At 60.8% G+C, this 21,606-nt stretch overlaps 2 protein-coding genes across 5 annotated transcripts; both read left to right on the forward strand.

The window, feature by feature from the left end:
- The first annotated feature begins 8,191 nt into the window (after positions 1 to 8,191).
- Hmg20b (high mobility group 20B) lies at positions 8,192 to 13,407 on the forward strand. Of its 2 annotated transcripts, none has more exons than XM_021730885.3 (10): positions 8,192 to 8,261; positions 8,574 to 8,629; positions 8,975 to 9,083; positions 9,621 to 9,824; positions 10,760 to 10,880; positions 11,135 to 11,181; positions 11,337 to 11,409; positions 11,632 to 11,847; positions 12,472 to 12,604; positions 12,854 to 13,407. In XM_021730885.3, the coding sequence occupies exons 2-10, from the start codon at positions 8,592 to 8,594 to the stop codon at positions 12,864 to 12,866; spliced, it is 954 nt and encodes a 317-aa protein (XP_021586560.1). In that variant the 5' UTR covers positions 8,192 to 8,261; positions 8,574 to 8,591; the 3' UTR covers positions 12,867 to 13,407. The 2 variants fall into 2 exon arrangements, with proteins under 2 accessions (XP_021586560.1, XP_005332083.1); XM_005332026.5 differs by having other exon boundaries at positions 8,198 to 8,283.
- Positions 13,408 to 14,856: 1,449 nt separating this feature from the next.
- Gipc3 (GIPC PDZ domain containing family member 3) lies at positions 14,857 to 21,330 on the forward strand. 3 transcript variants are annotated; one of them, XM_005332024.4, is made up of 6 exons: positions 14,857 to 15,662; positions 16,324 to 16,509; positions 16,644 to 16,824; positions 17,842 to 17,954; positions 18,152 to 18,233; positions 18,350 to 18,594. In XM_005332024.4, the coding sequence occupies exons 1-6, from the start codon at positions 15,438 to 15,440 to the stop codon at positions 18,499 to 18,501; spliced, it is 939 nt and encodes a 312-aa protein (XP_005332081.1). In that variant the 5' UTR covers positions 14,857 to 15,437; the 3' UTR covers positions 18,502 to 18,594. The 3 variants fall into 3 exon arrangements, with proteins under 3 accessions (XP_005332081.1, XP_077889633.1, XP_077889635.1); XM_078033507.1 differs by having other exon boundaries at positions 14,860 to 15,662; positions 18,152 to 18,246; positions 18,350 to 21,330; XM_078033509.1 differs by lacking the exons at positions 14,857 to 15,662; positions 16,324 to 16,509; positions 16,644 to 16,824 and adding an exon at positions 16,856 to 17,748 and having other exon boundaries at positions 18,152 to 18,246; positions 18,350 to 21,330.
- The last annotated feature ends 276 nt before the right edge of the window (positions 21,331 to 21,606 follow it).

Below are 21,606 nucleotides of genomic sequence, written 5' to 3' on the forward strand. Positions count from 1 at the left end.
TGGGCGGGGCGGGGCGGGGCGGGGGCGGGGAAATCCTGGGAGCGGCGGCCGCCGCCACCAATCGGAACCGCGCGCCGGGCCGGACAGCCAATAACCAAGGGGGAGGCGTGGCCCTGGGTTCAGCCCGGCCTCCGCAGCGGACGCCCTCGCGGTCCTAGCGCCTGTCAGGGAGCCTCGGGGTTAGGGAGAAGCTGGACTGTGGTTCATCGGGGGTAAATCAGAAGCCCGCAGCCCTTCCGCCCACCCAGACTCGTGCCTCGAGGTCCGGCCACCCCCGCCCGCCCGCAGCTTCACGAGGCTAACGTGGCCGGGGAAGTGAGGGTGGGATGGAGGCTGAGCCCGCCTCTGGGCAGGGTGACTTCCTGGCCCCAGAGGCCCAATGGGACGCGGAGAATTATTAGTACTAATTAATTAGTCATTACGGATAATAATGGGGCTCATCATTACCACACCAGCTGGCATTTAATGAGCGCCGACGGTGCCAAGCGCCCCACGTGGCGGAGGCCGGTCTCACTCCCACTTTAGGAGCCGGCGGGAGGCAGTCCCGGAGAGGAGCCCGGGGCTCTCGGGAGGAGACAGGGGCCCGCCCGGAGGCAGGTGCCTGGGGCCACTGCTTCCCCTCGGCCGGCCCTTCCAGGAACGCGTCACTGGACGCCAGAGATTTCCAGTCCCCCGAGGGCTGGGTGCGTCCCCTCTACCCCCAGGCCTCCTTCAGCGGTATTTTAAATGGAGTCAGAATCCTAAGTCCAGTCCTAACTGCGCTAGGCCCCGTCTCCCAGCTCTAGAAGGGGTACCGGGAAGCCCCCTGGGGTACTGGTCTGGGTCCGTGCTGCCCTCTCCCCACCTCCCCAGCCAGTCTGCCATTCGTGTAGGGTGGAGGCTGTGCGCAGCCTGGCCTCCTGGGCCTCTGGTTCAGAAGCGGGAGTCCCTGTTGCTCAACCTCTGCCCCCATTTCTGGCCCTCTGCCGACGATTCCCGCCGCTCACTCATTCATTCCACTGATTTATTTTCTTTCTTCCCCATCCTTCACTGCCTTGTCCCCAGGATGCCTAGTCTGGCTTGAGGTGTGGCCCAGTGGGGGAGTGCTGGCCTAGTGTGGGAGAGGTCCTGGGGTCCGTTCTCAGCATGAGAGAAAAGAACAGAAAAGAAAAAAAGTCAGTGGGATGAGTGAAGGCAGGGGCATGGTAGGCAGAGGGCCAGAAATGCGGGCAGAGGTTGAGCAAGAGGGACGCCTGGTTTCTGAACCAGAGGCCCAGGCGGGCAGGCCAGGACCGCCCCACCCTACCCCAATGACCCCGACTCCCAGGCAGGTAGACCTCACCCACTCTTATTATCAGGAGGCTGAGGAGGGGTGGGAGGAGCGGTGGAGGCTGGGGAGAGACAGCCCCGAGGAGACCTGAGTGATGGCCTCCTGGGAGGCGAAGGGATAGGAGATAGCAGAGCTCTTCCCTCCCCAGCAGAGCCACCGCCCTCTGGACAGGACCTCAGCTTCTCACTCATTTGTTTCCCTTCCCTCCCAACGTGCAGGAGATTGGACACTTTGTACCCACTTAATGGATGTGAAAACCAAGGCAGAAACCCAAGTTGCTTGCAGGAGATGCCCCTGACAAGAGGCAGACCTGGGTCCATGCTCTGCTCTGGGGGACCTCCAGGGCCTCTGAGTGACCTGCTCACCAGGAGGGGAGGGTCACCTGAGAGTGTGTGCCTAGCCGGAGGCCAGTGTTCTGGGTTCCTTCAGGAGCCCAGCGGCAAGCCCAGAAGCGTCCCAGATTCAGCAGGGGGCATGTGGTGCCTGGGTGGGTTGAGGGCCAGCTGATGTTTCCTGGCCCTAACTGGGCGGGGACAGCAGGAGCAAGCTCAGCCTTGACCCAGGCTCTTCCATTCAGCTTCCCAAGGTCAGGTCACTGGGAGCCGGAGAAGGGCTGGGAGAGCACCTGGTCAGACAGTGGGGACCCCCCTCTGGCTGACACCCTCACCCCACCCTGAGGCTGGACAGAGGCCACCAGGATATCTGATCCCCAGCCAGGGAAGCGGGGAGAGCGTCAGAGGAAAAAGGCAATTGCTGGGGACAGTTTATTTTAAACTTTGGAAACCAGTGGAAGGGACACGTGCCCCAAAGAGGGGGTCAGATTGGGGTAAAGATCAGAGAAGACCCTGTCTAGGAGGAGGCGTGCCAGGAAGGAGAGATAAAAACCCAACCGGCCCCTGGAGGGAGACGGCCTCCAACAGAAAGGCCTGGGGTTAGGAGAGATCCTGGCAGCCTTTGATGTCCCCAGAGCGTCCCAGCCACCCCCCCCCCGACGCCAGCCCCGCTTCACCCCTCCCCTGGCTGGTGATCAGATGTCCTGGTGGCCCCGGTCCAGCCTCAAGGTGTGGGGGGGTTGCTTTGATCCTGTCTGACCCAGGCCCATGATGGGGGAGAAGGGGCTCCCGAGATGCCACAGAAACTTCTCAGCTCTGAGGGTGGCTGTGGGGGGGCACGGCCAAGATCAGAGGCGGGTGGCCTTCGGCAGTCCACCAGGCCTCCGCCTCACTCTCCAGGATGCGATGCAGGGGAGTGGCCTGATGGAACAGATGCGGCATGGGGGTGGGGGGAACGTCCTCGTCCCCAGTGCGCAGCTGCCCAGCCTCAGCACTGACCTGAGGCAGGACCTCGGTTGCCCAGGCTGGCCTTGAACTTGCGATGCTCCTCAACCTCTGAGTGGCTAGATGACAGCCGAGTGCCACTGTGCCCAGCTTATTTTTTCGGCGGGGCTGGGGCTGGGACCCAGGCCTGCCTGTGTTAGGCCAGCACTCTGCCTTGAGCTGGCCAGGGCTTCCTCCTTCCCCCAGCGGGTGGCCCTCTGTGGCACTGTGTGGGAATGGCGTCTCTAAAGCCCCAACAGCCTTGGGCACTGCACCAGCTGCTAGTGCACTGGACAGAGGGGAAACTGGGCCCTGGTTTCAGCCAATCACTCAACTACAGAGAGGGGCTCAGCGTCACCCCACGGAATCCCCGAGCCGAAACGCCTGTCCCCAGAGACTGTGCACTGCAGGGCCAGGTACAGGTGTTCCTGTGGGTCCTCGTTTGCCTTCTCGGAACACCAACAGCTGCAGAAGCCACAACCTGTGTGAAACTTGCTCTGTTAAAGGGCCTGTGGGGACTGGGTGTCCATACCATGGGAAAGCCACTGAACCCCAGCTCTTCTTGCATCGTAGAGAAGTTAGACCTCATCGTGACAAATATCCATAAAAATTTAAGAGGGATCTGGGCGTGGCGGCCCAGCCTGTATCCCCAGCATCTCAAGAGGCCGAGGCAGGAGGATAGCACATTGGAGGCCAGCCTCAGCAACTCAGTGAGACCCGTCTCAGAATAAAAAATGAGCAGGGCTGAGTGTGGCGCGTGGAGGCAGAGAGCAGGCAGAGAGCCGCGTCCACATCCCGGTGCTGAAAGGAATCGATAAATAATGAAAGGGGAGACCTACCTCCCAGCTTCCTGTTCTCCCTTCCCCTGGAAAAGCCGTTCAGAGACTCAAAAGGGCAAGGTCAAAAGGCACACCTGAGCCCGGGCTGCTGTGGCGAGTCACAGGCAATGATCATGATGGTCACCCCCTGACACAGCGCAGGGTGGCAGTCACCTGAGCCTCCTTGGGCGGCTGGGGGAGGGAAGCCCTGGGACACGCAGAGGCTCTTCAGAAGACAGAGCCTAAGGGCGCCCCTGTGGCACTGGGGATGGACCCCGGGGCGCTGCCACCGAGTGTCACCCAGTGTCACCCAAAATAGTGTCACCTATTTTGAGATGGGGCCTCCTTAAGCTGCTGGCGCTGGCCTGGGACTCGCATGCTCCTGCCGTGGCCTCCCGGGTGGACGACAGGCCCAGCCCGGGCTCTCCAGAGGTCATGGAACAGTCCAGCAGGGGCCGGTCGGGCCTGCGGTGGCATCAAGAAGCCAGACACCTACAGGCGGGGCCCAGCAGCAGCCCGCTCAAGACAGAGGCTGCTGTCCTAGCCTTGGGACCTCAGGGAGTGACCTTATTTGGAAATAGGGTCCGTGCAGATGGAATCAGTTAGGATGAGGTCATGAGGGTGGGACCTGCTCCGATGTCACTGATGTCCTCACGAAAAAGGAAATCAGGCCCCTGAGTTCCACTCCCGGTACCAAAAAAAGGGGAATTAGGACGCACACAGGGCACGGTCACGTGAAGATGGGTACGGCGGAGGGTCACCACTGTCCACCCGGCTCTCCCCACTGCCCCCACCGTGGCCGGGACATCCGGTGCTCCCGCTCCAGAAGTGAGAGCCTGTGCACTGTTTGCACAATGAAACTTAATTAAAACCCAAGATGTCGCCTGAGCCTCCTCTAATGGGCTCATGACCCTGGGACTCCACGTCACTTTGCTCTTCCTGGCTCCAAACGATCCACATTCCCGGGTGATTCATTAAAGGAATGAAGGGAATCGACGCGGAATGGGCGCCCTTAGGCTCTATCCTAAGAGCTGGGGCCCCCAGGATGGCACGTTGCTACGGAAAGTAGATGCGGGCGGGGGTGCAGCTCCGTAGATGCCTGCTTGTCTAGCATCTGTCCCCTTCCTGTCCCCAACGCAGTGCCCGCTCCTTCTTTTTTTTGGTACTGGAGATCGGTCCAGGCCTCGAGACAGGGCCTCGCTAGGTGGCCGAGGCTGGCCTTGAACTCGGTGCCCTCCCGCCTCAGGCCCTGCGCCGGGGTTACAGGCTGCAGACGCCGCGCCCCTCACCTCCTTTGGGTGGGCAGGAAACCCCTGAAACGGCGCATGGTGCGCGGGGAGCTGGAAGGCGGTTCCTTGGCCGACGCCAGCCTTGTCACTCCAGTCAAAGGGGCGGGGCCGGAGGGGCTGGCCGGGCCGGCCAGGCCACCGCGAGGCGCGGGAGGTCCCCGGGCGATTGAGCAAGGAGCAGTCTGGAATCCGGGTCCGTCCAGATTCCAGCGCGAGCTCTTCTCCGCTCTGGGCGCATCTTAGAGAACCGAGCCGAGCTCCCAGGCCCGAACCTGCGGGTCTCAGGGAGTCTGCAGGGCGGTGCAACCTCCGTCACAGTCGGGTTTTAGAACATTCCATCATCCCCCAAAGAAGCCCTGTCCCCTTGAGCAGTACCCTGTCCCCTCCCCGACCCTCTACCCACGAATCCCGTCCCTGTCTCTGGATACTCCTGTTCCGGACGCTTCCCGCCAATGCAGCTGCACACCTTGAGGGTCGCTCCCGCTGTCCCCCTGGCCAGGCGGTCCCTGTCCGTCCTGCACAGCGGGAATCGATCTGCATTCTTTCTTTCCCTGTAGTGCTGGGGGTTGAACCCAGGGGCGCTAGACCACTGAGCTACATCCCAGCCCTTTTTATTTTATTTTGAGACAGAGTCTCACTGAATTGCCCAGACTGGCCTTGAACTAGCCGTTCTCCTTCCTCAGCCTCCCCAGTAGCTGGGTTGACAGGTGTGTGTCTGTCACACCGGCCTTCTTCCCTTTTCATGGCCAACAATATTTTCTGTGTGGACATGGCACACCTCACTGATTGATTCATTGTCAAATAATCAATGCTTTCACTTTCTGGGGCTTCTGAGCCACAGTACTGCTGACATCCTCCAACACTCTGGTCTTTGCCTTGGTGCTGGGTGGAATGGAGGCCACGGTCTAGGCAAGCAGTCTGCCCAGCTGCCTCCCCATCCCCGAGCGAGCCTTTGAGTGCTTGAAACGCCTGTTTTCCCAGGCGCCGGGCGCAGGGTGGAATCCAATGGTAACTCCACGTTTACTTCACTCTTTCAGGAATTGCCTGCTGTTTTTCACGTTGGCTGCGGGGCTGGGAGCCATGTACAGGATCCCTCCATGCATTTATTCAGCAATACACACTAAGCACCTATTAGGGGCAGAGCCAGGTCACAGACAGGAAACATCAATGTGGAGAGATGTCACAGGAAGAGGGTCATGAGCAATTCCCAAAGATGGGGGGCTCAGGACAAGTGGGGTCCTTGACCAACCGGAGGGGGGGGGAATTTCAGCTCATGTCCATGGACCCGGAGATTGACTAGGAAGGCAGAGGATGCCCTGTGGGCCATGCCAGAGCAAGAGACTCTTGAGATTCTTGGGCTCTTCCTTTGGAGGAAACTTGGGGAAGGTGGCCTGGAAGCCCCAATCCCAGCCCCGGTCCCGAGGATCTTTAGACTGCCATGGTCTCCATGATCTCATCGTAGACAACACTGGGACGTCCCCTAGGTGACAGGTTTCTTAAGTGTCATTTCTGGGCTGGGATTGTGGCTTAGTAGTAGAGTGCTTGTCTGACATGTGTGAGGCTCTGGGTTCGATTCTTAGCACCGCATTTAAATAAATGAATAAAAAGAGGTCTATCAACAACTAAAAAAAAAATTTAAATGTCACATCTCTCTTAATCTACTGGTAGGCTAACAGTGTACAAGGTGATTTTCATAGCTGGTGAAGTTAGAGTAACTTTAATATTTACAGGTTTCCAGAAACTTGAGAGTGGCAGGCCTGGGAGAAACTGGCTTGGGGAGTGACAGACCTGGTATAAAGAAATTTAAATCAAAATTATATTTTCTTGGTGGGGCACAGTGACACACACCTGTCATCTCAGCAGCTCTGAAGGCTGAGGCAGGAGGATCACAAGTTCAAAGCCAGCCTCTGCAAAAGCAAGGCCCTGTGCAACTCAGTGAGACCCTATCTCTAAAACAAAATAGGCTGGGGATGGGGCTCAGTGGTTAAGTGCCCCTCTTTCTTTATGTCTCCTTCATATATATATATATTAATTCTATCCTGCTTCACGGGGGTATGTGGGAGTGGGGGGAAAGAGATGGACCACAAGCCTGGGAAACCCTTGCTGAATAGGCAACATTTGGGCAAATACCTAAAAGAGGTCCAGGAGAGAGGCAGGAAGGTATTGGGGCAAGGGTTCTCCAGGAGTAAGATACAGCAAAGGCCTAGCATATGGAAAAGAATGAGATGGATTTGGCAAACAGCATGGAGCCAGGGAGGGAAAGGAGAGGAGTGTGTTTGGGGTGGACAGATTGATTAGGGTCTAATGGGCCACGGTAGGCTACAGAGGTCAGCGTACCCTACCGGTCCACCACATTCGCAAGATCCCTGTGGTCTTTCTTCCCCACTATCCGTTCCCAAATGCTCTCAGCCCTCCTCATGATACCATCCCCAGCCTGACCTAGACCCTGTCTGTCTAGCCTCTATTTTGTTTTGTTTTTAAAATATTATTTCGGGGCTGGGGATGTGGCTCAAGCGGTAGCGCGCTCGCCTAGCATGCGTGCGGCCCGGGTTCGATCCTCAGCAGCACCACATACCAACAAAGATGTTGTGTCCGCCGAGAACTGAGAAAAAATAAATAAATGTTAAAATTCTCTCTCTCTCTCTCTGTCCCCCTCTCTCTCTCAAAAAAAAAAAAAAAAAAAAAAAAAAAAAAAAAAAAAAAAAAAATAAAATATTATTTCTAGCCACTAATGGACCTTTATTTATCTGTATGTGCTGCTGAGATTCGAACCCAGTGCCTCACACAGGCCAGTCTAGCGCTCTGCCATTGAGCCTCTGCCATTGAGCCTCAGCCCCAGCCTGGGGTCCAGCCTCTTGGTCCTGGGCATCGTGCAGTAAACCTATTGCACAGGAGGTAAAACCTTGGTCCTAGGGTGAAGCAATCCCCGCGCCCAGAAGCCCCAGACCGCGTAGGGCGACATAACAGGGACAGCAAGTTAAGTGAATAAACGGGAACTCTCCCCCTCCCCAGCTTTTGAAAGACGCTAAGAACAGGTCCACCTAGCCCTACCGCAAGGGCGGGGCCTCTTGGACACCTTAACCTCTTCCCTAGCAACCTACCGCTGTCCCCATGGAAACTGAGGCGGGACCAACCCGGCTCCGTAGGTTCCCAGATCCGGCAGGGGCGGGGAGTCTCAGCTTCAGCCTGGGAGGAGCAGTTCGCACCGCGCCTACTGGCCCTTTAAGAGGCTCCGCCCAGCGAGGCCTCCAGGAGCCCTTGATTGGTCCCGAGCGCAGCCGAGCGCAGCCGAACTTGACGCACCGCCCGCAGTCTTCCCGCCCCACCTCCCACGCGCCTCTGCAGCCTCCTCAGCCAATCACCCACGGGCGCGCCGACCTTCATCTGCATAGTCACGCCTCAGAGGGATGCCGCACCCAATCAGGCTATAGGCCACGACTGTCATTAGCATGCCGGGGGCGGAGAGGGGCGGAGCGGCCGGCAGGGGCGGGCTCGGGGCGGTTGGTTGGAGCGTCGCCGCAGTCGAAAGGTCCGGGAAAGTTTCTTTGGAGGTGAAAACAGCCGCGGAACTCGGGGTCCTGCGAGGGGGCGGGGGCGCCAGGGTCCGGGAGTCGGGGCGGGGCCCTTTCCGGGCGGGAGGGAAGCCGGCCCGGCCTCCCGGGGGGCGATCGCCCAACAAAGGATTCCTGGGGCGCCCGCCCTCGAGGACTTCCCCGCCCCCGGATCCGGCTCCCCCCGCCAGGCGCCCCGGGCCCGGCATTCGCGGCTCCCGGTCGGGGTGGGGGCGGGACCCCGCCATCCGGGGCTCGAGAGCCCACACCTCTGCCTGCTTGTGTTCCAGGTCCGGCCCTGAGCTGCCATGTCCCATGGTCCCAAGCAGCCCGGCGCGGCCGCCGCGTGAGTGCGCTGCCCCCCGCCCTGTCCGAGCTCCTGGACTCCCACCCCTTGGGGTCTTGACTCCCCCACCCGGGTCGGGGATCTCCACGGGCTTCTCCCTAGACTCCAGCCTGCGACCCCGCTCCTGGGCTCCAGTCCCTCCCAGGACTCCCGGCTCTCCCCGCTATTGAGGCAGTCCCGACCCCTTGATCCTGACCCCCTCGAGGTCAGGGAGGCCCACCCCTCCCCGGACTCATGCCCCTCTTGGCCAGCTCCGTGGGCTCCGTGGTCTCAAAACGCTCAGGGTGAGCGTGGCGGGTAGAGAAGGCTCAGGGTGGGAGTAATCCTGATGACCCCTCGTCCCAGGCCGGCGAGTGGCAAGGCTCCCGGCCAGCATGGGGGCTTCGTGGTGGCTGTCAAGCAGGAGCGCGGCGAGGGCCCGCGGGCCGGCGAGAAGGGGTCGCATGAGGAGGAGGTGAGAATCCTTCCCCTGCAGCAGGGGAGGCCCCGGGGTCCCGCCCCCAACCTCGAAGCCCCGCCCAAGACCAGATTTGAATTCCTGGAGCTTCCTCCCACAGCCTCGATTTCTTCTGGAAGCAGAGAGAGACCCCACCCCACCCGTGCTAGATGCCACACCCCTAACAGACTCACTGCCTCGGAGCCCAGATCCCGCCCAATGCCAGGGGTAGTTCTGCCCACGCCCAGGGCCCCGCCCACTTCCCCGCCTCCCTGGGGACCGCACCCTCCCCACCAAGAAGCCACGCCCATAGCCCAAGCCAACCACATCCCTGGGCTCTGCCCACTCTCTAGTAAGTCCGATGCCCTCCCTGGTCAGGGAGCCCCTCTAATACCCAGGTCCGGATGCTTGGCCGCGTCATACCTCCAATCCTTCCCGGTTTTCCAACTAGGCCCGGCCGACGTCTAGCCCCGCCCACGCAGTCCCCGCCCCTTCTCTGCTGAGCCCCGCCCCTGCCCTCCAGGCCCCTCCCAATAACGCAGAGGGGTTTTGCAGCCTGTGAAAAAGCGTGGCTGGCCCAAGGGCAAGAAGCGAAAGAAGATTCTTCCGAATGGGCCCAAGGCCCCCGTGACAGGCTACGTGCGCTTCCTGAACGAGCGTCGTGAGCAGATCCGCACGCGCCACCCGGACCTGCCCTTTCCCGAGATCACCAAGATGCTGGGCGCAGAATGGAGCAAGCTGCAGCCAGCGGAGAAGCAGGTGAGGGGGACCCCCAGCCCACTCGGACACCCCTGCAGCCACGTCCCTCAAAGCATGTGGAGGGGGCTGGGGATGTGGCTCAAGGGTAGCGCGCTTGCCTGGCATGCGTGCGGCCCGGGTTCGATCCTCAGCACCACATACAAACAAAGATGTTGTGTCCGCCGAGAACTAAAAAATAAATATTAAAAATTCTCTCTCTCTCTCTCTCTCTCTTTAAAAAAAAAAAAAGCATGTGGAGGGTTCATGTTCTGCTTGGAAAAATGAGCACCCATGAACACCCACCCCAAGTTGGCAATAATTAGCAACAGGGGAGAATAGTTCTAAAATTTAATGTTATACCTAAAGACGTAGAGATGGGGGCCATATTTGTTGGTGAAATCTTGTGAGTCTCAAATTCTGGTAATTAGTTTAAAAATTGCAAATGCAGGGCTGGGGATGTGGCTCAAGCGGCATGCATGCGGCCCGGGTTTGATCCTCAGCACCACATACCAACAAAGATGTTGTGTCCACCGAGAACTAAAAATAAATATTAAAAATTCTCTCTCTCTCTCTCTCTCCTCACTCTCTCTTAAAAAAAATGAAATAAAAAACAAATAAAATTGCAAAAGCATTGAAGAGATTTAACAAATCCGCTTCCAGTTTGCACCTGTTGAAAGTGATATTTCAGCAAGCAGGAACAGTGTGGCATGGAGTAGGGACAATCCAGGCATTAGCAGCCCAGAGGAGGGGGGTCATGTAGGAGGAAGGAAGGTGCTGAGTTGGGGCCCTGGGAGGTAAGGTGGGCACTGTGATGGGCAGCATCCTGAGGGCACAGGGAGCTATGGAAGGCTAGGGGCGTGGGGCAGGGCCAGACCTGGGTGAGGGAGGCAGAGTCTGGCCATGGAGGGCTGTCATCTGGGCTGGGCTGAGCCTCTGGATGCTGCCCTGTCCCGCAGCGGTACCTGGATGAGGCCGAGCGGGAGAAGCAGCAATACATGAAGGAGCTGCGGGCCTACCAGCAGTCAGAGGCCTACAAGATGTGCGCTGAGAAGATCCAAGAAAAGAAGATCAAGAAAGGTGAGTCTGCTGGAGGCCAGTGTGTGGCACCTGCCCTGCATGGTGCTGACCCCTGCCCAGGCAGAGGTCCCCTCCATGGAGAGAAAAGACACATAACCCGCTACACATGCATGAGGGTCACTCAGTGCTGCAAGGGGGACCACGTCGGGAGCCCGAACCAGGATGAAAGAACTGACCGAGGGGAGGGGCGGCAGGCAGCCTGTGTGCAGGTGGCCACTGGAAGGCTGATCCTGCCCTCCTCCCTCCCCCACCAGAGGACTCGGGCTCCGGGCTCATGAACACTCTCTTGAATGGACACAAGGTAATGATGTTCTCCTCCTGGGACAGCATGCTCCTGGGAGAGAGATCTGGAGGTTTCTAGACCCTCTGGTGGATGTTAAATGACTGCAGTCTCCGGAACATCCAGGGGGTGTGTCTGCCTTCCCTCCAAATTGCCACCTTGTCCTTTTGCCCCAGGGTGGAGACTGTGACGGCTTCTCCACCTTCGATGTTCCCATTTTCACTGAAGAGTTCTTGGACCAAAACAAAGGTGAGCGTTAATGGAGTCCTAAGAGCCCAGCGCGTGGACGTGGGTGGTGTGCTCAAGGGTGGGCCAAGAGGGTGCCACGGTGGGAGAAAGGGGAAGCGGGATCCGCCTCCTCTAAGCTGGGGGCTGGTGTGGGGCGGGTAGCACAGCTCGGGTCAAGGCCCAGTGGCCGAGTGGCGGGGTCGCAGGGCGAGCTCCAGGCTCTAACCTGCTCCCCGGCTGCAGCGCGGGAGGCGGAGCTGCGGCGTCTGCGGAAGATGAACGTGGCCTTCGAGGAGCAGAACGCGGTGCTGCAGAGACACACGCAGAGCATGAGCAGCGCGCGCGAGCGCCTGGAACAGGAGCTGGCGCTGGAGGAGCGGCGGACGCTGGCGCTGCAGCAGCAGCTCCAGGCCGTGCGCCAGGCGCTCACCGCCAGCTTCGCCTCGCTGCCTGTGCCGGGTGCGGAGCGCCGCGGGTCGCCGGGCAGCCCCCGCCTCTGAGCCCCGCCCAGCCCGCCGCAGACCGACCCGAGCGCCCTGAGCCCCCAGACGCCAACCTAAACTCCTAGCCTCGTCGCTCCTAGCCCCGTTCCTTCTGGCCGGCCCGGGAGCCCCGCCCCTTTGACCTCCCCAGCTCCCCCAGACCACAGGAGCTGCTCCTCACCAACCCTCCGACCTCAGGCCCTCCCCGCCCTGAGCCCTGAGCCCTGAGCCTTGAGCTGTCCCCTGGGGCCCGCCCCTGCCCTGTCCTCCCTGTCCCACTTACTCCCAACTTCTTAGCACCACCCCTCCCCGTGCCCTCTAGCCCCACACCCCACTCCGCGGGGTCCTCCGCTCTTATAGGCCCCCACCACCACTAACCGGCTTCCCCACAAGACCCTGCCGTCCAGCTTCCTGCCCACAGCTGACCCTGATGGCCTCCCGCGGCGTCCATACCCAGATAGCCCAATCCCGACCCCACCCCACTATTACTACTGGTGATCCCCCTCGGGGGACCCCTTCCTGCAGAACCCCTGTCCTCTGCCCCAGGGAGCCAGTCCCTGTGAGTCCTTGGGGCTGCTGACCACCTGCCTGCCTTCCACAGGCACTGGCGAGACGCCGACGCTGGGCACGCTGGACTTCTACATGGCCCGGCTGCATGGGGCCATCGAGCGTGACCCAGCCCAGCATGAGAGGCTCATCGTCCGCATCAAGGAGATCCTGGCCCAGGTCGCCAGGTCTGTGCCTGGTTCTGTGGCCTGGACCCCAGCTTAGCCACCAGAGGGGTCCCTGGGGAGTACTGGAGGGGCTGGTAGGGTATAGCCTTGTCAGGTGGGGTCCACAACGTCCCCAAATCTCAGGGTAGATCCTAGGTGCCCAGGTTAGTTGGGCTCCGCTCTGGGAGGGGCTGGGGGGCCTGGCCTCTGGGTTTCCTGGGAATGGTGGGTGCTGAGCCCTGATGGGGGGCCTCCTCTCTCCCCTTACAGCGAGCACCTCTGAGGAATGGGCCGCTCAGGACGCAGATAAGCAGCTCTGGGCTCATCTCTATCCCACCCCAGTGAAGGAGAGGCTGGGGGTCCCCCCTTAGGGGCTAGGCCCCATTCTGCACCTTGGGGGCTCCAGCCCCCCTAAAATTAAATTTCTACAATATCCCTTTAGCTTTCAGTCCCCCCAGCTTCTTGAACCCAGAGGAAGCACTGGGCTTTGGAGCTGCAGCCAGACCCTGTGGCCGCAGAGCTAGAGAGGCCTGCTCCCCTCTTGGGGCTGGCCACAGCGCAGGACCCAGACAGGACTGCTGCACACCTGGTGGGGCTCCGTGGCCACCCACCGCACGATGTGGGACCCCAAATGGCTCACCAAGAGGGCGGCACCGTGTGCCTTACAGGCAGGGGGCACCCTGGTGACCACTTTCACGGGTGGGCCCCCAAATCCCCGCACCCCAGGAAAGGCTGTGCAAACCCTTGTCCAGTGGAGGGACCTCGGGAGCCAGACCTTCCCCAACTGAACCCCAACGTCTGCAATAAACAGCGCAGTTTGCGTTCGGGCTTGTGAGTGTGCAGTTGCTGGGGTGTGGGTGGGCCAGGAGAGGCACACAGGGCCTCTGGGACACCAGCAAGGGACTTCAGGCCTGCCCTCCTACCTCCACAGAGCAGCATCCACCCTGCGCTCCTGGGGCGGCTGGTGGGCTCAGCACAGAGGGGCTCAGGAGGTTGCAGGGGTCCGTGGCCATCCAGCAGTGGTGGGACCGTGCTGTGTGCCCCTGGGCTGCGGCTACCATCTCATGAAATGAGATGAAATGAAATGACACTTCTGTGGCATTGAGCTCATTCACATTGTTAGGCCACCATCGTTTCTACTGACTACCAGAACATTCTTACCACCCCCAAAAGAAGTCCCGTCCCTATGAGCATCCAGGCCCCAGGCCCTCAGACCCTAACAGCCAGACTCCACTTCCTGTCTCTGATTCAGGCACTTCCTGTGAGTGGACTCCCACCCACACTGTGTCCTTTTGTGTCTGAGCTCAGGCTGAGCGCCAGGTCCTCAGATCCACCCACACTGTGGCTGGTATCATGTTTGGCAGGTCGGTTGGTTGGTTGTGGTCCTGGGCATGGAACCCAGGGGCGCTCTGTCACAGCTACATTCTTACATTCTTAGCCCTTATGTGGTTTTGAGACAGGGTCTTATCTGGCATGCATGAGGCCCTGGATTCAACCCCCAGCCCTTCAGGGCAGGTGAGAAACAAAGGGAGCCAGGCCCTCAATAAGTTACCCAGGCTGGCCTCCGAATCGGCCCTTCTGCCTCAGCCTCCCCGGTACCCAGACGATAGGCGTGAACCCCTCCCTGGCTTCACTGGGCAGCTTTCTACGCGATAGCAACTTCTCCTTCCTGCCCAAGGCCTCCTGGAACTTGCTTCCCACCAATGATTGGTTCGTGAGATTCCTTGGCAGCAGGAGGCTGCTCAGGCTCTGCCTTGTGGCTGTGTGCCACGCACCTGTCTAGGAACGCAGATGGATGCCCAGGTGGTTCAATCCCACAGCCCCAGGGGGCTGCAGGCTTCTGTGCTGGGTATCCTTGTCCTCACCAAAGACTGCCTGAGTGCCTGCTCTGTGTAGCAATGCTGCAGGAATAAAGGACACCAAGGGGGGGCTGGGGTCGAGGCTCAGCGGTAGAGCACTGCACCTGTGAAGTGCTGAGCTCGACCCTCAGCACCACATAAAAACAGACAAATACAAAAAGGTATTGTGTCCAACTTCAAGAATGATAAGAATTAAAAAAGCACACCAGGCCCAGGCCCTCCAGGAGCTGAGCCTGTCGACAGGGATGCAGGCAGGACACAGGGGAGAAAGTGAACTATCTACTGTCTTTAGATGCTAAGGAGACCACGCTGGGCTGGGGAAGGTAGGTTTAGAGGTGGTGCAAGCAGGAGGTCAAAGTCCTAAAGAGGTGGGGAGTGAGCCAGGCAGAAGGCTCGCTGTGCTGTGCCAAAGCTCTGGGCCAAGGCTTTGGAGGCAGAGTCAGGAGTTTGTGTGGCTGGAACAGAGGGGAGAGGGAAGGGGGAGGCAGTGAGGGGACAGGAGAGGTCCCGCAGGGTCTCCTGGATCACGGAGGACTTGGGCTTTGACTCAAAAGGAAGTGGGAGCTATGGAGGGCTGTAGGCAAAGGAGGGACGCCCTGCAGCTCACATTATACCAACTTAACGCCCCTCCCCATCTCTTAAGTCTGTTGCAAGAATTAAAGAACCCACGCAGCAGAGAGTGAGCGCCAGGGCACGGAGCTGTCCCCGACCTTATTTGCGATCCTTGTTATTTCTGCATCTGCATCTCAGGCCCCTGCGGACCGCCAGACGTCCCCAGGGAGGGTGCAGCTGGCCCTGGCAGGGCCCGGACACCTGGGGCCCGTGCCCCCCTCCCCACCCCATGGTATCGCCTTCCCGGGCGGCTCGGGTTCCCGGATCGCCTTACCAGGGCGACTCGGCTATCGCTCCCTGGACAGGGGGAGGGGAGGCTGCAGGAAGCGGTGGATCCGGAGGCGGCGGCGGCAGCCTGGGTGGGTGGAGGAGCTCCTCCGGCCATGGAAAGCGCTGCTGCCCGCGAGGCCCCGGGGGCTGAGACCCCGCGCGCCCCCGTGCCCCCGCCCTCCCCGGCGGAGACCCCAGCCGCGCCCCGCGTGCGCCCGCGCCTCGTCTTCCGCACGCAGCTGGCGCACGGCAGCCCCACCGGCAAGATCGAGGGCTTCACCAACGTCCGCGAGCTCTACGCCAAGATCGCAGAGGCCTTCGGAATCGCGCCCACCGAGGTGAGTGCCCCCCACCCTGATTCCCGCGCCCGAGGTGCCGGGCGGAGCGGGGATAGGGACGGAGCCTGGGCCCTAGACGGGAGCCCGCGGATCCCAGATTCCTAGGAAACCTCGGGTCCCAGGACCCCCGGATGCCGGGCGCTTGCGGAGGTCGGTTCGCCAGATCTCAGGAATGCTCCTCTGGATCCGAGGTGCCCTGAGCAAAAGATTAGCAGGTCTTGGGTCAGGAGCGCTTGCTCTTCCAGGGCCGGCTCCGTGGACCCAGCTCGGATGGATCCCTGCCTCTGGGAGGAGCTCCCCGCGTGCCTGGGCACGGGTGCCTGGGGTCCGGAGGTCCGTGGCTCTGGAGGCTGGGAGCTGGTGCTTTCCAGACAGGTCCTTGCACTGTGCAGCCCGAAGGGGGCGCCAGGAAATTCCATTTTTCTGAAAAAAACCTCCTCCGGGGTTTAACATGGAAGTCAGGGCTCGGGAGGTGGCGGAGAGGGACCCCTTGTGTCCGCAGCTTCCTTTTCTCCCACATCCCCATTCTGAGGTCTCCACCCCAGCCAATCCTGGGGGGCTGCCTTGGCACCTCGGTTTCCTCCTGGGGCTCTGCACCCACGCACCCCAGGGTGGTGCAGAGTCGAGAGCTGAGGCGAACTCGGGCCCCCCTCTCCCACAGATCTTATTCTGCACCCTCAACAGCCACAAGGTAGACATGCAGAAGCTTCTGGGTGGACAGATAGGGCTGGAGGACTTCATCTTTGCCCATGTGCGCGGCGAGACCAAGGAGGTAGAGGTCACCAAAACAGAAGATGCCCTGGGACTGACCATCACCGACAATGGGGCTGGCTATGCCTTCATCAAGGTGCCTAGGGTGGCCGGTCACTTCCTGGGTGTTTGGGGATCTGACTTGAGTGACTGCCTCTTTGGATCTACGTAGGCTCTGGGGACCCACGGGAGGTGGCCGGGTTGCCTGAGAGCAGCTCTGGGTGCCCACAGAGGATCAAGGAGGGCAGCATCATCAACCGCATCGAGGCAGTGTGTGTGGGCGACAGCATCGAGGCCATCAATGACCACTCCATCGTCGGCTGCCGCCACTACGAGGTGGCCAAGATGCTCCGGGAGCTGCCCAAGTCCCAACCCTTCACCCTGCGCCTGGTGCAGCCCAAGAGAGCCTTCGGTGAGAGCCACCTGGGCTGGCGGGGGGAGCGACCAGAAAGCGGGCACTTGGGACAGTGGAGGAGGGGCAGGGTGGACGGTGTGGAGGGCCGGGCTCAGGGGCAGAGTGCCTGCCTGGACCTGGGGCCCTGGGCTCCACCCCCAGTATCACACACCCAGAGGACATTTCTGGATGCCTCTTGTGCATGGCAGGCTCCTGGCACTGTGTCCAGAACGGGCAGGGACTTTCTAGACCACCAGAGGGTCAGTGGTGGGGGAGGACGGGGGAAAGCTCGGGCAGAGGGGTCAGATAGGTCAACTGTTTGGCCGGCTGAGAGCTTGTGAGGTGGCCCCGTGACACCTGGCTTGTTCTAGGAAGGTGCTTTCCACAGGGAATATGAGACTGGCCCCTGGGAGAGGCAGGAAGCTTGCTCCAGACGGTGGCTCTTGGCCTCGGCACTGGACACCGGGGCTGGACCCTTCTCTGGAGGGGTGTCCTGGGCACTGCAGGGTGCTGAGCCACAGATGTCAGACGTGGCCCAGGGTGCCTGGGGACAGGTCCACCCTGCTGGGGCCTCTGTTGGAGAATGTGCACCATCTCGGCCACTTCCTCCTGTGGATCAACATGGGCTGCCCTCCTTGGCCCGTCGTGGGTGGCCCTTGGGGTGGTACCAGTCTAGGGTGACAGACTCCAACGGTGCCTGGCACCTGGTGGAGGAGGCCCAGGAGACAGGAGCAGGGGGTTTAGATCTGTCTAAAAGGAAGAGCCACTTCTCCAGGGAGGACCCCGACCCTCCAGCCACCGAAGGGAGTCCCTTGAAGAGGCAGGTTTGGGAAGTGTCCAGGGCAGGATGGACACGTCGGTCTCCGCCTGGCTGCTCTGTGGCTCCCTCTGGACTCGTGGCTTCGTGTCTTAGGAAGAGTGGAACCTGAGTGGTCTCTGAAGGTGAAGGGCAAGAAGGTTCTAGAAAGCTCAGCTGGCGGCTTCCCGGGGTTCTCCACATCCAGAACACGCCTGTCCCCACTCTGTTCCCTCCAGATATGATCGGCCAGAGGAGCAGGGGCAGCAAATGTCCTATGGAAGCACGAGTGGCCAGTGGGAGGGAGACCCTGCGGCTCCGCTCTGGGGGTGCTGCCACAGTGGAGGAGGCGGTGAGTGGGGCTTCCTCCAGGGCCGGCTGCCCAGGCCCCCCCCACAGCCTCCGTTCCCCTCCCGTGAGGCGGGTCCTGGGAGGAGGCGGGGCCATCGGGTGGCGCCAGAGCACAGACGCTGGGTGTCCCAGCTGCTCCTCCCCGGGGCGGGTGGCTGGGTGGCACTCCTCACCCCCGGCCTCCTCCCCTGTGCCCAGCCCAGCGAGTTTGAGGAGGAGGCGTCCCGGAAGGTGGACGACCTGCTGGAGAGTTACATGGGCATTCGGGACCCAGAGCTGGGTAAGGGGCCCGGGTAAGCTGGGTGTCCCTGGAGGGAGGGCAGTCCCCGGGAGGAGGCCGGGGCCCCGTCCGGAGCCAGGAGCAGCCTCACCACGTCCCTCCCACACGGCCCGCAGCATGCACCATGGTGGAGACATCCAAGAAGACGGGCAGCGTCCGGGAGTTTGCGCGCTGTTTAGACTCCGTCTTGGGCGAGTTTGCCTTCCCGGACGAGTTTGTGGTGGAGGTGTGGGCCGCCATCGCAGAGGCCAGGGAGGCCTGTGGCTAGTCTGCCCCGGGGCCGAGCGCAGCCCCAGCCCGCAGCCCAGCCCACTGCCCCCGCCATCCCAGCCGGTGCCCAAAGCCCAGCCCTGCTCCAGAACCCAATCCACTTCAGAGTCCCAACCTGGCTCCACAACCCAGCCCTTCATGAGAACACAGCCCAGCTCTGAGGCCAAACTGTGCTCCAGAACCCAGGCCAGCTCTGAGCTAGAACCCACCTCTAGATACCAGCCAGGCTCAGAGACCAAATGCAGCTCTGAGACCAAGCCTGGCTCCAGAACTCAGTTCAGCTCTGAGATCAAGTCCTGTTCTAGGACTCAGAGCAGCACTGAGACTAAGCCTGACTCCAGAACCCAGCTCAGTTCTGAGACCAAGTCTTGCTCTAGAATGCAGGCCAGCTCTGAGCAAGAATCCACCTCTAGATACCAGCCAGGCTCGGAGACCAAACTCAGCCCTGAGACCAAGCCTGACTCTTTAATCCAGCTCAGCTCTGAGATCAAGCCCTGTTCTAGAACTCAGGCCAGCTCCGAGACCAAGCCTGACTCTACAACCCAGCCCAGCTCTGACACCGAATCTGCCTCTAGACATCAGGACAGTTCTGAGACCAAGTCTAGCTCCAGAACCCAGCTCAGCTCTGAAACAAAATCCTATTCTAGAGCTCAGACCAGCAGCGAGACCAAACTCCACTCTGGAACCCAGCTCAGCTCTGAAACCAAATCTTGCTCTAGAACACAGGCCAGCTCTGAGCTAGAACCCACCTCTAGATACCAACCAGACTCAGAAACCGAACTCAGCTCCGAGGCCAAGCCTGACTTCAGAACCCAGCTCATTTCTGAGATCAAGCCCCGTTCTAGAACTCAGGCCAGCTCTGAGACCAAGCCTGACTCTACAACCCAGCCCAGCTCTGACACCGAATCTGCCTCTAGACATCAGGACAGTTCTGAGACCAAGTCTAGCTCCAGAACCCAGCTCAGCTCTGAAACAAAATCCTATTCTAGAGCTCAGACCAGCAGCGAGACCAAACTCCACTCTGGAACCCAGCTCAGCTCTGAGACAAAGCCCTGTTCTAGAACTCAGGCCAGCTCTGAGACCAAGCCTGTCTTTAGAACTCAGCTCATTTCCAAGACCAAGTCCTCTTCTAGAATTCAGGCCATTTCTGTGATTGAGGCCAGCTCTAGAGTTCAGCCAAGCCCTGACAGCAGACCAAGTTCTGGAACCCAGACAGATTTTAAGATTCTGCTCAGTTTGGAGATTAATCGCAGTTCTGGAACCCAGCCCAGCTCTCATCCTAAGCCTGGCCATAAAACTCCACCTGTCTCTATGTCTCAAGACACCTGCGTGGCCCGGCCCTACCTGGACACTCAGGCCAGCCTGGGAGCACCACTGAGTTCTGGACCCCAGGTGAGACTCCAGAATCAGCCCAGCCACAGAATTCAAGCCAGCTCAGGATTAAAGGTCAGCTCTCAGACAAAACCCCATCCAAGAACTCAGGCCAGCCCAGAAAGCTGGCCCCATGCTGTCGCTCAATCCAGAACCAAACCTCAACTCTACTCTAAAACCCATTTGCTTCCAACTACCTGCCCCCGTCCTGAGTCCAAGTCCAGCTCTGAGACTGAGCTCAGCTCTAGAACCCAGCCTACAGCTACAACGAGGCCCGTCTCCAGAATCCAGACCAGCACCGGCTCGGCCCCTGCCCCTGAGCGCAGCTCAGGAACGCGGCAATGTGCCGAGCCCCAGTCTCCCTGCAGGGCATGGTCCAGCTCTGGGACCCAGACAGACCACACAGCCTGGCCCAGCTCCAGAGCTCAACACAGCCCCAGAACGCAGCTCAGTTCTGGAGCACAGCCTGGTTCTAAAAACCCAGCCGGCTCTGAAATGCAGGCAGCAGCTGGGACCCAGGTGAGTTCTAGAACCCAGCTAAGTGCCGGAGTCCAGTCTAGTCCTGCTGCGACCCAGTCCAGTGCAGCCCTGGGGCTGGGCTCCAGGACCCTGCACCATCCAAGAGCTCCACCAACCTCTGGGACTCCACTGCCTCCAAACCCCTGCCAAGCACGAGGTCCCAGCTCAAGGCCACACCCCAGGCCACCTCTGGTCCTCAGGGGGACTTAGGGAGGCGCACCGGCTCTGGAGCACAGACTGGCTCAGGGACTCGGGCAAGGGCAAGGGCGCGGCCCAACTCTGAACCCCCTTCAGCTCCAGCACTCCCCGCGGCTCTGGAGCTGCGCCCAGCTCTGAGACTCTGCCCAGCCCCGGAACCCAGGCCAGTCCCGGATTCAGTTCAGCTCAAAAGCCCAGCTTTAGAGCCCCCTCAGCTCGGAGGCCCAGCTGGCTCCACCCACCGACCCCCACCTTGACCCTGGAGTTCAGCCGGCCTGGCCCCCCCACTCCCCAGGCCCATTGCCCAAAGCCCAACTCCAGCCCCTGGGCCTCTGCCTCAGCCCAGGATCTGGGACATGAAACCCCCCAGGAGCCAGCCCTTTTCCCCAAGCCCCAGTTGGGGCCCCAGATGTCCACCCGACCCACCATATCTGCCACTTCAAGTCCTGTCCCCAGGGTGGTCCTGGGAGTGCTCAGACCCTGTGCCCCTCCCCCATGCTCAGGGAGTCAGGGTCCCTCCCCCCCGCGATGGCTCCTGCAGCCTCCTCCTCACCTGTCCCTCCCAGCCTGCCCCCCAGATGAGGCAGGTGACCTCCTTTCCCAGCAGGTGTGGAGGAGGTAGAATGGGGCTTGGGTTTCAGGTGCCTGGAGGTGTAAGCGGACCCGGCAGCGGGAGGGGGAGGCGGCGGCTCTGCGCACCCTCAGGGCTCCTGGCAATAAAGGCACCTGGCACCCTGCAGCAGCCCTGTGTCACTGTGGGGCGGCCAAGGAGAGGGGGCTGGGCATGGGTGGTCAGCGAATGCCCGCGAGCGCCTGCTGTGTGCCGTGCACTTATTGAGCTCCTCCTGGGCCTCCGAGTACCTGCCCGGGTCCCAGTGCTGTGCAGGGGGGGCCCTGCGCGTGCCTGCGGGGATGGAGCCAGCTTCCGCACCCTCTTGCCGCCGACAGCCCCGCGCCCTCCTGGCCGAGGCCGGCCGCGTCCGGAAGCGAAGGAACACACAGCAGGGCCCAGAGA

Source organism: Ictidomys tridecemlineatus, chromosome 2 (genome assembly GCF_052094955.1).
Source record: "Ictidomys tridecemlineatus isolate mIctTri1 chromosome 2, mIctTri1.hap1, whole genome shotgun sequence".
NCBI classification, from domain to species: Eukaryota; Metazoa; Chordata; class Mammalia; order Rodentia; family Sciuridae; genus Ictidomys; species Ictidomys tridecemlineatus.

Excerpts from the sequence above, each read along its gene's own strand:
- Hmg20b (XM_021730885.3), top strand. The coding sequence starts at position 8,592 with ATGTCCCATGGTCCCAAGCAGCCCGGCGCGGCCGCCGC. Across the intron at positions 11,182-11,336 it reads CTCTCTTGAATGGACACAAG|GGTGGAGACTGTGACGGCTT; the intron begins GTAATGATGTTC and ends CTTTTGCCCCAG. Across the intron at positions 11,410-11,631 it reads GTTCTTGGACCAAAACAAAG|CGCGGGAGGCGGAGCTGCGG; the intron begins GTGAGCGTTAAT and ends CCCCGGCTGCAG.
- Gipc3 (XM_078033507.1), top strand. The coding sequence starts at position 15,438 with ATGGAAAGCGCTGCTGCCCGCGAGGCCCCGGGGGCTGAGACCCCGCGC. Across the intron at positions 17,955-18,151 it reads CTGCCACAGTGGAGGAGGCG|CCCAGCGAGTTTGAGGAGGA; the intron begins GTGAGTGGGGCT and ends CCCTGTGCCCAG. Across the intron at positions 18,247-18,349 it reads GAGCTGGGTAAGGGGCCCGG|CATGCACCATGGTGGAGACA; the intron begins GTAAGCTGGGTG and ends CACGGCCCGCAG.